Genomic DNA, 13976 nt, shown 5'->3' with positions numbered 1-13976 from the left:
TACTTCTACATCGGCTAGAAACTTAGTCCTGGAAGATAGTTCAGATCAGTTTGTACTTGGGGGCGAGGGGGGGGCACAGCAGATTGCATACATTTCCTGGAGCAACGTATAAGCTAACGTTGCACGTTATTCCTTAGCCCGTGGTGTCTGTGCTACCTTCCAGGCTCAGGAACCTGATTGCGGCCATGCTTTCCTCTAGCTCCCGTTCCCCAGCAGAGAGCACTGTAAGACCAACGTTAGAAGCAGAGCCACATCAGAGGAGTGAGGAGTTAGGCGTATAAGGTTTGATCTTTACCAGATCCTGTGCATTTTCTCTGGCTGCACTTCCAGTTTTGCTTATATATGTCTATCATCCCCCCCAGACTCTTTGAAGACCTTTTCTCTCGTGGCTCCTCTTCCTGTCCACGAAATACATCCCAAAGGAGAAACTAGTTATAAAAAGCTCAGGTGGTGATAACTCTGAAGCCCTGGAGAAAAAGCCACCAGCACTTTTTGAGTGCCTCAATTATTTGATCCAGACAGAGAAAATATTACCTGCTTTCTTTTTCCTGGGCTGCCATCGCCTTTACTCTCATTGTCCTTAGCCAGGTGGAGTTAGGATGTGTGTTTTCTTGTACTTGCTTGCCTCAACAGCTGTACAGATGGTCTGCGCAGTGGGCTCGTTCTCCCCCACCATCATTTTTCCATATTGCTCTGAAACTGAGAAGAATATTGACTTGTTTTGTGCATGTTATCCAATTTCCTGCGCTGTTTCACATCCCCTTGGGGATATTACTACAGTCAGTCTTGTTCTTGGGTCAGACATCCGTACTGAATTTGAGCTTTCTGGGTATCCCACACTCAGAAGCATCTGCTTTTCCACCCCACACAGCACCTCACCTATAGGCATTGAAAGAAAAAAACACTGCGGAGTGCAGCTCTCTAGGCCAGGAGCTGCAGCTAGAGGCATGGAAATCAAAGAGGAAGACAGGTTTTGTGGTTATACTATGACTGTGTCAAAGCAGCAGGAGAGCAGGCCAGACCCGGGAAAGCACTGTGTTCCAGACGCTGTTTTTACATCAGGCTTGGTAGTTGCAGGGAATTTCATGAGGATAAAAGTGCGCAGAAGCATTGTGGCCTTCACACATCAGGCACCACATGAGCCACATTGAGGAAGTTCCTAAAGTACTCCCTTGCCAGTACGCCGCAAACCTGACAGGGAAAGAGTTGAGCTGGCTATTTATGGGACTTGTTTTGTCTGGTGGCTTCCTACAAACTGGAGCAAGGACTCACCAACTTGTTCCACATCATTAGCAGTTGGCAGCTTCCCAAGCATTACCAGCCTAGTCTGGATTTCACCCAGCACTTTTGAGATGAAAGACACCGCAGCACCACTGAACTCACTGTTTTAGGTCCTAATCCAGCTCCCACTGAAGTCAGTTACTCTTTTTCCACTGACTGCAGCTGGAGCTGGGTCAGACATTTCTGTAACAGTTCTGTCTCAAGTCCTCAGCTAGCAGAAACATTGCTAAAATAGTCCAGCACAACAGATAGATGCCTGCAACTCAGCTGTTTTCTGGCATTCGAATTTAAACCAGCAACAGAGTCGAGCAAGAGCATGGGGAATTATGTTTCTTCCCCGAAGACGCTGAATGGCTGAACTTAGAGCAGCCAAAGCACCTGGTGAAAGGAATCTGGAAGTCTGCATTAAGTGGGTGTCTCTGAGGAGGCTGATACGACTCTGAAGCTCAGTTCTCTTTTCCAGATTACCTCCCTGCCAGAAGCGCCATCAAAGAAATCTCCCTGGTGGTGATGAAGATACTGCTAGCACTCAGCCGCCCTAGGAACGGCGGAGGTCATTGCTCATATTTTGGGGGGTACCTTGGGAGAAGTGAATGTCTAAACAAGGGTCCAAAGTCCAGGGGTGCAGAAGCAGGCAGGGCATGCGAGTATTTGTACAGACATAGCGAGGAGACATCTCACCTGGCTATTCTGTCAGCAAAATTTTGTTGAGAGTACTCTGAATGATTTAACGAATGTCTTAAAGGCTATAAGTATACACACATAATCTGGATTCCTTCTGTCCGTCTCATTCTGCAGCGAGCGATTTTGACTCTTTCTGTTTTACGTGTGGAAAGCTGCAGCACAAAGACAGCAAGCACAAAATGAGCAAGCAGAGATGAGGCCACGGCAGAGACTGACTGGCCTAAAGGTCAACATAAAGTTGTCTGTGCTAACATGCACTGCCTCGCAGTCAGCCGCGCGCAGGCACTAGAGATGGAGGGCCTGGATTGTGCAAGACTCATCCACTCTTACTAAATATTTTGTCATTGCTAGAATGGGCTCCGTTCCACTTAGGGGACCTTGAGGACAGAGAAGACTCCTAGCAGCTACTGCCGTTTTAAATATTGTGTCATGCAACCACTGCAGGGCTGACCCAACACCAGGAGCATCAGGCTGGCAGCACAAGAGCAAGAAGGGAATTAAAAGGAATGAGAAACGGGGCAAATTACAACTGACAAAAGAAAACAAATTTTGTCTGCGCTAACATGGAACTGGATTCAGAAGCTTGCGGTAAAGGATGCCCACGAGGCCAAGAATTTGCAGTCTTTTGTTTTGCCCCTCTGGAGGAATGGGAGGTGCCATCAGTTTGAATGAGTGAATGAGGGACCGAGAGTCCTGGGTTATTCGGAGAGCGTTAAAAGACCGTGTATATGCAGCCTGGCTCGGGGCTGACTGGTAGAGATATGCCAGCTATTGACTATGGGGAGAACAGCTCCACTTGAGCTATAAGCATAAGAAAATTGTGGTGATTTTTTGTCACATCTGTGCTGTGGGCAAGGATGACCTGTAGCATGATGCTGGGACACCTCAGTAATCTTCCACCTACAGGATAAAAAAAGCTCCTGAGGGGTCTGTGAGGAATACCAGGAGCTCACGACAGCCTTTCCCCCGAGAGCCAGCACGGAGTGCAGTGGGAGCGCAGAGTTCCTCTGCTCCAGGAGGTCTGGTGCACGTACGGTCTGCCCCGGGCGGAACGAATCCTAATTTACTGGAGAATGAGAAGGGGAGCAATGGAAAAGAGGAGCAGCATCCCTCTCCTCGAACCCCCTTCCCTCCATCTCCATAACCAGCCTCTCTGCAAGCAAGGCTAGGATTAATAGGAAGCATATGGGAGGAGAGTCTGTGATCCAGGGCTCCAGGACGAGCAGCTGAAGCACTGAGGAGCTACCTGGAATCCATTCAGGAGTGAGCTCAGTGATCAAACATCTCATGAATGGGGAGTGGGCTGGGAGGGGGACTTAAAAGGTACAGGGCTCCAGTTCGGTGCTTCCCACCCTCCCAGGGCAACATGCCAGTCTGAGAGGAGCGTTCCAGTCCCAGCACAACAAAGCGTGAGAGTCGCTAACCATACTCTGCATCTTCCATGCAACGTCTTTATCCTTCCCTCCCTACCCAAATTAAATTGTTGGAACTGGACTCAGGTTAAGCCATTAGGGTTCCAGTGTGCTAGCCCTTTCCCATCTCAAGCTCTGAAGCCTGAAGGGGCTTCAGTGAAGCTACATCTGCAAGCAGTGGACCTGTACCAAAATCAAATGCCCTTGAACTTTGGTGGGGCTGAGGACTAAATTCGGAGGCCATAATTCACCTCCTCTGTGGAATTTGCTGGAGGCAGATTCTCCTGCCTCCCTGCAGCCACAGCCAGGGCTTTCCACCATTTTCCGGTGCACGTGTACAAATAAACCCTCTGCCCTCCTTTCTGCTCCATCTTTTCTGCTCCATCTTTTTTTCACCTTCTTTCCTTCTCTTTGGATTTTCTCCCCTTTATCCATCCCAGATACAAAACAACCATTATCCAGGCCCAGCGCTCTATAATTAAATACATTTCAGCTAAGTGTCTGACTTAGCAGGCAAAGGCTGCTATAGAAGAGCAACTGAGCAGAGTGAAGGAGTCTATCCTGAGTACTAGAGAAGTGGTCTGAAGTATCAGGGTCAGACCCTTAGGTGGTGCATACCAACGGTGGAGTTTGACCGACTTACACACCAACTAAGGATCTTGTCTTTGGGTGAAGGAGGGGAAAAATGGCCATAAACAGAATCATCGCATAATAATATCCCCAAAGCTGGACAGAATTCCCACATCCAACCTTCACACTTCACACCTTTTTCCACAAGGAGCGCAAACCAAGCCGTGGACCCGGGCACCTTTGAACTGAAATTGCAAAGGCTTACTTTGTGGAAAAAGGGCAGCTTCTCCCAGCACCAGTTTTGTCTGTGCCATGCTGACATCCTTCTGTTATCAGCATCTCTTTAGCCAAGCTTCCCTTTCGCTGAGGAGTTCAGAGGCTCTGGCAATCACACCATGCCTTCAGGATGTCCTCATCCCAGTCCTTGAAAGGCAGGGTAGTGTGAGAACGCTGCAATGCATATACAGATAATGCCCTGAGTAACGCTACCAGTAGTAATTTCACATGACCAGCTCAATAGTACTATTCACAGTACTTTGGGTTAGAAGAGCATTGGCATTAGACAGGGGGCTGTGTGCCTGTATAATGACTTGGGGGCTCAGAAATCTTGTGTGCTACTCCTCATCTCCCACTGACTTTCTGGATACATGGGACAGTTCCCTGCATTTTGTTACTCTGAGTGTAACCTCTTTGGGGGAGAGGCTGGGTCTATCCAGAGTTTAGCAAGAGGGGGCATTGATCCTCGTCGGGGTCTTGAGATAATGCTATAATGCAAGTGAACAACAGCATACGCGTTATGCAGAACAATTGGAATTGCTTCCAGTATAAACCATAATGTCATGGTGATGGACAGCCTGCATGCTCTCACCATCCTCCACTTGGAATTCGAGCAGAAACAAGCTGGAGATAATTTTCCGATGTGACAGTGATCTGAATACCCTTTTTTCCCCTGTGTTTGTGCTCCCCTGCAGTTTAGCTAATGAAATACCTACAAGAATGAAATGAAATATGCTTCATCTCAACAATACCTCTCACCTCCTTGGCTTTGCACATCATCACTTGATTGAATCTTTCCCTTAAAAATAGAGAGTTTTTTTAAGGAGGAGAAAAATTAATTTAAGTAAGGGTGGAATGCACAGAGGAGATGACCTCAGTTGCCAAACAGTCTGCTGTTTTTATTAGCTAACATCAGCAGAAAGTGCTTAGCAAAATGGCTGCCCATCCCATCAGATTTATTACCTTCCACATGTGCTTTTTTATTATCATTAGCTTAGCTTTAAATGATCCTTTTCAACCTTTCCTGTCTCCTGATTTTTGCTGTCCTCACTCCAGAATTAAGCAACAAGGTTGCAAAGAGGCATTTTCCGTGCCTTACCATAAATGCTTCCTTGAGTTACTCCAGGACTGCTTCCTTTACCTCCTCCTTGACATCCTGATTCTGCCACCAAGCCTGTGCACAGACCCCCTGAAATTAATGAGGCTCTAGCTACAATATCAAAGCTCTGGCTGACCTCCAGATTTATCTCACTAAACCTTTTTGTCCAACATGGCTTTAAAAAGACTTGGTCTAATAGGCCAAGATCAGGATTAAGTTTTATAGAAACAAGAGCAATAATAGCTACTATTTGTACATGTTTTCCTGGGCTTGCTTTTTAATCACTGGATGAGGACTTTCATTCAAATGTGCTTTGTAATGTTGCAATCTGGATACAAGAGCAATGAGTCAACACTGATCGCGCTATACAGCAGTAAACCCCACAAGGACTGGGTGTACTGTTGTCTCAGCTTTATCAGCCCTGCCGCTAGTAAATTTGACGGTGTTGTCACTGAGAACTCTAGACGGAGCAACAGTTCCCTGAAACGTATCATGCTTTCTCCTGGGACCAAATCCAGGAAAGATTTATAGGTCAAGGAGCCCCTGATGCTGAAGGGCTGCATCAGTGGCATTGCTGTCGTGAGCTTCCTCAGTCATATTGAGTCCACTTAGTGATATTTACATAGGCAACCTGTGGCAATCTGTGGATCCTGTATGAGTTGTATTTATTTCATTGACAGCCAGCCGTAGTGATGCCCACAGTCGCTGGACTCTCTGCGTGATGGGACTGTGCTCGCTGTCTGCCAGAGGTTGCACTGCTCCGTGTGGTGCCTGCAAGACTTCAGAGCTGGGGCAACCAGCCTGGAATTTGCTTCCTCCTGAAATGTGGCCTGTTGACTCTTTTTCTACTTTAAAGGAGCTTTTTTATCTTTTCTAGAGTGTGTGTGTGTGTGTGTGCGCGGGTACGTGTGTATGGCCAACCATAGCAACCATGGCCATTTTACTATTCCTTTCTCTTCCTGTCCCTTTGTAATTTTGTTGTGTGGCTGGGTTGGTTTTAGTTAAAGAAAAATGGTTTTATGAATGCTGTGCAACTTCTCGCTCTTGTCCCAACCTGCATGCTTTTGCAGAAAGATGGTGATTTATAAAGAAAATGGTGCGCGTCGTTATCGCAACTCCACGTTTCTGCAGAGCTGTTGGGCAAGCTGATGAGCCAGCACAGACTGAAGTGCCCTCAGCACAGAGACGCTGCCTGGCCCCATGTCCCATTTCCCGTAAGCCAGGATAAATGGCAGAGCACTGGAGGGGTGGGCTAGCCGTTGGCCACAGGGGTGGTGTAGGTAGATTTGTGCGTTGGCTGCAGAGGGCCTGGCTCTAGCCTGCTCTGCCTCTCTCCTGCATGTGGTTAAGAAAAGAGAGAGGGAAAGAGAGAGGAAATGAACACAATAGAGAACTTGAAATAAAAGCATTTTATATCATCTCCTATAAAACAACCCATAAATCCCTGTCCTCCTGCTCCACCCCTCACATGTTTTTGATTTTACTGGCTGGCTGAAAAACAGAAGTGTAGGGTACAAAGCGCATATTCTTGGTGGGAGAGGCTCCCCCTTTGCTACACACTTCCCACTCGCACCTTGCCTCTGTGCCTACGGCAAGGCATTCCCCTCTGCTGAGCAAGGAAAATACGGAGGAATCCAGCATCTCTCTGCCATTGGCATGTCCCTGCTTCCTCCCGCTTCGGGATCCCTGCCCCTCTGTCAGCGTCCTCAGCTGTCTTTGCCCAGTGCAGGAAAGGCATTCACCTGGGCAGAACTGCTGGACTTCTCAGCCACCAGGGTAAACCCACAGGTAACCGGCGTGCTGGGCCACCAGCAAGGCCCCCAGGCCGACAGATCTGTCGCTTGAGTGATGCCATGGAAGGTCGCTGCAGGCAGCTGCCTACAGGAACCAGAGGGGTTCGGCCAGGGTCTTCCGCTTACCCCTCCTCGCACCCAAAGATCTCACAGCTCTTTACAGACATTAATCCCCCCCGGGTGATACGGCAGCCGCTAAGGCTGTCTGAAAAGACCAACAGAGAACTTATCCCCGTCCTGGAACACACCAGCTCATTCAAGGAGCTTTTCTGAGCAGCGAGTCTCTAGTGCCTGACCAGAACCTGAGCATCCAAAGTGCTTCATAAATGCTACTAATAACTTTCGGTAAAGCTGGATAAACAAAGATGCTAATGATTCAATTCCAGCATTTACGTCTGTGAGTCTTGCCACTAGAGAGAAACTGCAGTTCAAGAAACCGCGAGAGCCACGTTCTCCATAGGGTTAGAGGCCCAGCGCGCTCTGAAGCTCTCAGAGCTGAAATGCTGTCATTGCTAGCATGGAGGCTTTCCTAGCTAACAAGAGAAATCACAGACGGCAACTAACTTTCAAGCTAAGCTCAGTTTCATTCCTCTCCTCTCACCTGCACTCCCAAGCACTCGTCACCAGAAACCGCAACCCAGTGCAATTCCAGGTGCTGTCCAACCAGAGAAGGAGTGAAAACGCCTGCCTGCCTTATAAAAAAATGGATTTGTTGGTTTTTTAATGAGATCTGGTAGGGCAAGCTCCAGTCAGATGCCAAGAACATCTTGTTCAGAGGCAAAGCTGTGGAGTAGGTTTATTCCCAGTGTCCTCTGCCTGACTGGGTGGGGACTCACACCAGCTGATACCTATTTTCTCCAACCAGCTAGTGAGGTATGCCGTCAGCCTTGGACCGTGTCAGACTCTAGTCCCGGCCCTCCTGGGAGGAGAGTTGGGTTTTGTTACCATGGCAGTCTGGCACAGAGCTAACCTGGTGGTGATTCTGTGTGTGAGCCACTCAGACAAACACAGTTCAAACCAAGGGTGGGTGCGGGTGGAGGGGAATGTACTTTTAACAGCTTACTGTACAATGGTTTTTGCATTTTCCACTTCTCCCAGCCCCGCTGGCCCTCATTCAGGCTTTGGCACTAGTATTCTAACCAAACCACCCATCCACTACGCTCTGCGAGTTGCCATCCTGACACCCAGCTTTTGCTGGCCTAGCGAGTAACAACCTGCTGGTGCTTTCCCTCAAAACCTCTTAGGCGTTTGCTAACTTCAGCCCTTGCCATAAATGGGTTCTGCACGTGGATCTGCTGGCAAACTGGGGACTCCTCTGGGCTGCTCTTGCAATTCGTGTGTATGTATCGCCTCCGGACGTGGTCCCTTCAGCCCACGCTCTGGCCAAGCCACACAGTAAGAGAAATCCTGGACAGGCCGTAGATGCCACCACAGCTGTGAAACTTTCTGTCTGGCCCTCAGGATGCAGTTTTACTCCCATTGGGCCGGGTATCCTCCGGGCTCGCAACCCATAACCCGCAGGGTTGACAGTCTAAGGGGATAAGGCAGGGGAAGGAAGGAGAATTATTCCTCTTTTATAGATGGGAAGAGGTGCATGGGGGAGTTGGGGTGGTGGCCACCCAAGTGGCAGACTGCAGGGTGAGCCAGTGCGTGGTCTGGTGGCGCATTGGCTACTGTGAGAAAAACGCCCATTGCCAAACTGTGACCCCATGGTAAACAGCATTTGATATAGTTCGTATTTCTTTGTCATCTTTGATTGAAACAAATGAGGAAAGGCAAGGGAGGAGAACGAGTTAACAGGGAAGGAGCAGCAGCCTATGCAGATTTAAAAAAATAAATTAATCACTGCATTCAAGGCAAGCAGCAGCCTGCTGACATATTCCCACCCAAAGGGGACTGAAAGCAAGTGACCTCATGCTGCTTGTCAAATACAATCCCATCCCTCCCATGACTACCTAATGCTGCAACTCCATCTGTCTGGAGGCGAGTCCCCATCACACACCACATCAGGGCCAGCTTTACCATCGAGACAGAACAGCGCTGGTAATTTTTAATGACTCTCTATTATACAGTCCACCCTGGTCCAGGCATCTTCCAGTAAAGCTAAGAGAAGCAAACAAATGCTAAGCCCCGTGCTGTAACAATTCTGTGATGCAGAACTGCTGGGTGCTTAGGAACAGGTTTATGTGATGCTATGCACAGCGTGCCAAAACCTTATTGGTTCTTGATATTGCTATTGTGCCTAGAGATCTAGTCCTGGACCTGCATCCTCGGCGTGCTGGGTGCTGTACGAGCAAGGTAAACAGGATGGTCTCTGCCTCAGTTTTGCTGTTTGGTCTGTGGGTAATGCCCGCAGTCCAGACAGGCAGGGCAAGTTGCAGCAATGATCCCAGCAGCAGCTGATACCTCCTTGCGTCTGATCAACTGGGCAAGAGTTGACCCCAGGTTACCGCATGGCCAGGGAGGGCCAGAGAGAGCAGAGCTGCAAAAACTCTCAGTCCCTCTGATCCAGGAGCACCGGCCCAGGAGGTAAGGAAGAAAGGCTGCTAGTTTCTCCGCAGGCTGACTTCCTCCCTCCCCTTCCCCTGGTGTCAAAAAATGCAGGCAGAGCCTTCCGCTTTCCTTTCTAGCCAAACCTGTGTCACAGACAAGTGAGACACGAGTCATGGCTGAGCCGTACTTGTATTACCCAGCCTACTTTAATGCAGGACAAGATCATATTCTGCCCCCAGTTGCTAGCACACATACCCATATATCAAACCACAGTCACGTTCCCTCTTATACTGCATCAGCACAGCAGAGTTGCAGCCTACCCTAGTGCTTTCCATTCCTTTTGCTACTAATCAAGGAGGAACCCCAAAAGTAACTTGTCATTGACTTAGGCCTAGCAAAGCTCTTGGGTGCAAGTGACCCAGACTGCTGCTCAGAGAGTGGAAGCAGGAGGCTGTGCTGCCTCCAGGATGCTGGGGAAACAGCCTGCGTGTAAAGCTTTCCCCTTGGACGCGCTTCATGGGGCCATCCGCAGTTTGGTGAGAGCCACAGACAGCACAAAGTGGTGGCAGGTAGTAGCAGGTGGCCGATGTGACGATACAGGAGGCCTGAAAGCACCAGGGCGCTGTGGTGCCTCTGCCTTGGTGTAGTGTGTCAAGAGCTCTGAGCGCAGGTTGAGCTTCAGCCAATTTGGCTTGCACAAGTAGCTTTTCACTGAGGATTTTATGGGGCTCCCTGGGACAATGGGCAGTGGCAGCCCCCTCTCCCTGCCTCATCGCCCCGACGCTAAGTTATTTTACAATTATTATTTGAAGTCAATGTTTAGCTGTTGTCCAGGCAACAGCTCAAACATGGCTCACCTCCTGGCCTCCCTGCAGCTTCGCATGGCTGCTGGAGAGCCGAGAAGCAGACTCAGTGCCAGGCGCTGAGGAAATGAGCTCTGCAGCCTCCCCAGGACATCCCAGAATATCGGAGAGCTTGGAGGAGAAACATCCCCCGTCAGATTCCTGGGCAGGCACCTCATTCAGCGCACAAGGCCTAACGCAGTGTGCGCACACCCCTCACACCCTTCAGGTTCTCCAAACACTTGCAAATCCATTAGGCGAGTGGTCCAGCTCGCGCTGGTACCTCTGCGCTACCTGCAAAGGCAGGCCCCATGGCATTCGCTGGAAAGCACACGTCCTCTGGCACGTGCTAGGAGTCCGTATAGCCGCATATATAACCCTGCAGTACGTACGCTGTCCTCCTGAGCCACAGCCTGAACTGAGGTACATGAACACAACACATATGACCTTTCAGGCCGTACAAGGGGTCAAGGAGCTGGAACGAAGGCCGTGACAGGCGCTCAGCAATCCTGAGGTGCTAACGCAGGCAACTCACTCACTGAAGTCACCAGGAGCCACATCTGCGTAAAGTGGATGGTATCAAGTCTGGCGTCCCTGCTACAGCCTTCCTATCAAATGTGCTCAGCTCCCGAGTCAAAACATAGCTCTTGCAACGTCACACGCTCAACGTGGTATCAAGAAATAAAATGAGCCCATCAGCACGTTGGCCAAAATGGGGGACCTGCCAAAGAGGCAGAATGGGGCTTGTAGTGGTAGGGACACACCTGCATTTCTGGCTAGCGCACAGGGAAACATACAGCCAGTCGGGTTACAACCAACGGCAGGCAGGAGGCTCTGCGGGATGTGCTTTTGGTGCTGCTGGTCATTGCTGGGATGGGGGTCAGGAGTCAGGACAAACAGGGAAATCATGGCCATTTTAGCAGTTTCAGTTCCCCTGCGCCCGTAAATCTGCAGAGGGATCTTTTTTTTTTTTAATCCCTGTGCCAGCTCTTTTGCTGGTGTCTGCAGACAGACCTGCTTCCTGCCTGCCTACGCGGTTCCAGTTCAGTTATATGTTGGCTGTGCACTCTCCACATCCCAAAGAACTTCCTCTTTTTCCTTTTTCTCCGGCTTCTGCTTCCCCCCCACCCCACGTCAATGAGTGAGGGGTCAGTCTCTAAGTGACCCAGAACATCCCTCTTTGGCACCCTGCAGACTCGCTGTGAGGTTAGCCCTATCACATCCGCCAGCTGATCGACCCGATTCCTGGGCTGTTGGCTGTCGAGTTGCCACCTAGCCACACTGAGACCTGCATCTTTAAGTATGGTAGCACCTCTGTAACAGACCATGCCTGACGTGGGCCAGATCTTACACCTTCTGGCATTAACAGCTCCCATTAGCTATTCTGGAGTCTAAGTACACAGGAATCCAAGGTGAGGCCTTTTGTACTGAATGGATGGAAATCTCCCCCCACCAGATGTAGTCACTGCTTGGATGCTCACTCCCAGTCAGGCATTGGCAAAGCAATCCTTGGGAACTCTTCAGCAGTTTTAAATGCTGTGAGATGATGGTGGGGTTCCAAAATATATCTGTTTTGAACTGTTGTCCAATTCCTTTTTACCGTCCCCCAGCTGGAAGCCTTACTATGAGGGAATGCTTAGCACCACGAATGCAAGCGGTTTTCAGATGCACTGAAGAGCTGAGTGTTTTTTCCCAGTACAACTGCAACCCAGTTTGGTTCGTTTTTGTCTTTGCCTTTTAAGGTTAACAAAAGAGCGGTCACGCAAGCTGCCTGGGCACTAGCACAATGCGGGGAGCAAAGTACCAATATCTGCTGCAATTTTCCATTCAAGAGGGGATTCCTTATGCATGTCTTGGTCTTTTCTTCCCCCTTGAAAGCAAGAGAAGCATTGAGTCAAGATCTCTGGAACGCTTGCAGCTCAACAACACAAAATGAGCCCGAGTTGTCAGAAAACTCAACGGTGGGGCCAAAAGTAATTGAAACTGCACAGTTTCCATGTGCGTGGTAGGGACAGCATCTGCCCTTATTTCCTTTTGACGAGGGCCAGATGACCACTCCTCATGCCTAAAGCAACTCCATCACCACTCTGTGAGTCAGGCAGCAGCAGCAGCAGCACTGAGAACGCTCTGGCATGGCAAGGTGCAATTTGTTCGGGTTGCCTGGATATGTCCTCATAAGCATTGCAGAAGGCGAGACTGCATCTGAGGTGGGAGACACTCACCGTGGCGCGTGCAAGGTCTGAGCGCCGATTTATAGTCGGCATCATCCCAACACATCCAGCTACAGGGGACCAAAAGGGAAGAGGGTGCCCGGAGCAGCTGGTACAGTTCGGGGGCCGGTGCTGCCTCCCTGTGTGCACTAGAGGGCGATGCCCCCCTCCATTAGCGGGCCGAGGCCACGGGGGAGGCGGCATCGGCCCCCCTTCCCCGGGGCGGGATGGGGGCTCTGCTCAGAGGTGTGGGTCCTGGCCCTGCTCGGCCCAAACTTGCCCTTTCAGCGTGCCTAGCTCACTGTGCCTCTTGCAGCTGGCCATTTGTATTTCAGTTAAGTCACCACTGACCCTTCTTACTTTTTTCTGTGTTTGGCCTTTTCCCATTCAGCTTTGCCTTCGTGGGCTTGCTTAGTCAGAGCAGCCTGAGCCACTTGGGGATGGTTTCCTTCAGATCCATGCAAGAGCCCAGCTGGAAGCAAAAGGCAGGAGAGAAAAGGAGTGGCCGTGCTCCCCAGGATGGGTGCATGCTTGCCCTGCCTTCCCAAGGCTTGTAAAAGGTTACCTGCATTCAAGCAGGTTGGCAGGGATTTCTCAGGAACTGACTGGCAGCTCTGCTCTGTTCTGCTGTTGGGAGCTCTGTCTGCCTACATGGCACACAGATGAGGTGCAGCGTGGGGCACCCCGGAGATGTTTGCCCCAGTCGTATCCTGAGGAGAGCGCAAGTCTTTTTTTTTTCAACAGCATGGAGAGTCTGTGGTGCTTTGCAGCTGGGGGAGTGCAGTGAGCAAGCTGCCAGGAAGGATGCTGATGCAGTGGTTCGCCCCTGGTGCAGGAGAATGAACTGTGTGACCTCTCAAAGGCTTGTTCTGGGATGAAATGATTCAGCACCCTCGTGCTGAGACTTCCCCCTCACAGCTGCATTTATGGCTGTTAGATGAGGGCTTTGGTCTACTGAAATGTGCAGTGGCTCAGTGCACTGCCCACTTCTTTTCCTGTTGAAATCCTGTTCAAGTGCCCACACCATTTCTTGTTGATCAGACGAGGGGAGAGGTCATACTGACAAATCGTAACACTGATTACAGGTAATCAGGCCTCCCAACGGAAAGCTTCCAAGATGTGCAAGCATCTCCAGAGTGTGTCATCTACCCCTCTCCTAAGACCAGATGCTGCAGAAACCAGTCTCTGCTGACATCCCTTTCACATTCCAGAAATGGCAGCAGACAAGAGCCCTGGGCAGCAGCGTTCCTTGGGGCCACGCCAGCATGAAATGGGGCTCAGCATGGGGAAATGGCATGTCCTTGCAGCATGGGAGA

At 50.1% G+C, this 13976-nt stretch overlaps 1 protein-coding gene across 2 annotated transcripts in view; it reads right to left on the bottom strand.

The window, feature by feature from the left end:
• The window catches only part of SLC25A33 (solute carrier family 25 member 33), a 62468-nt gene that overhangs the window by 26761 nt on the left and 21731 nt on the right, over positions 1–13976 (bottom strand). For both annotated transcript variants that reach the window (XM_068915802.1, XM_068915801.1), the window contains exon 3: positions 535–693. In XM_068915802.1, the coding sequence (XP_068771903.1) occupies positions 535–575 (41 nt within the window). In that variant the 5' untranslated portion in view covers positions 576–693. The remainder of the gene's footprint in view (positions 1–534; positions 694–13976) is intronic.

This window comes from Struthio camelus, chromosome 21 (genome assembly GCF_040807025.1).
Source record: "Struthio camelus isolate bStrCam1 chromosome 21, bStrCam1.hap1, whole genome shotgun sequence".
In the NCBI taxonomy this organism is placed as follows: Eukaryota; Metazoa; Chordata; class Aves; order Struthioniformes; family Struthionidae; genus Struthio; species Struthio camelus.
The sequence above is the reverse complement of the archived record's forward strand: the minus strand, read 5'-3'. Positions and strand labels throughout refer to the sequence as shown.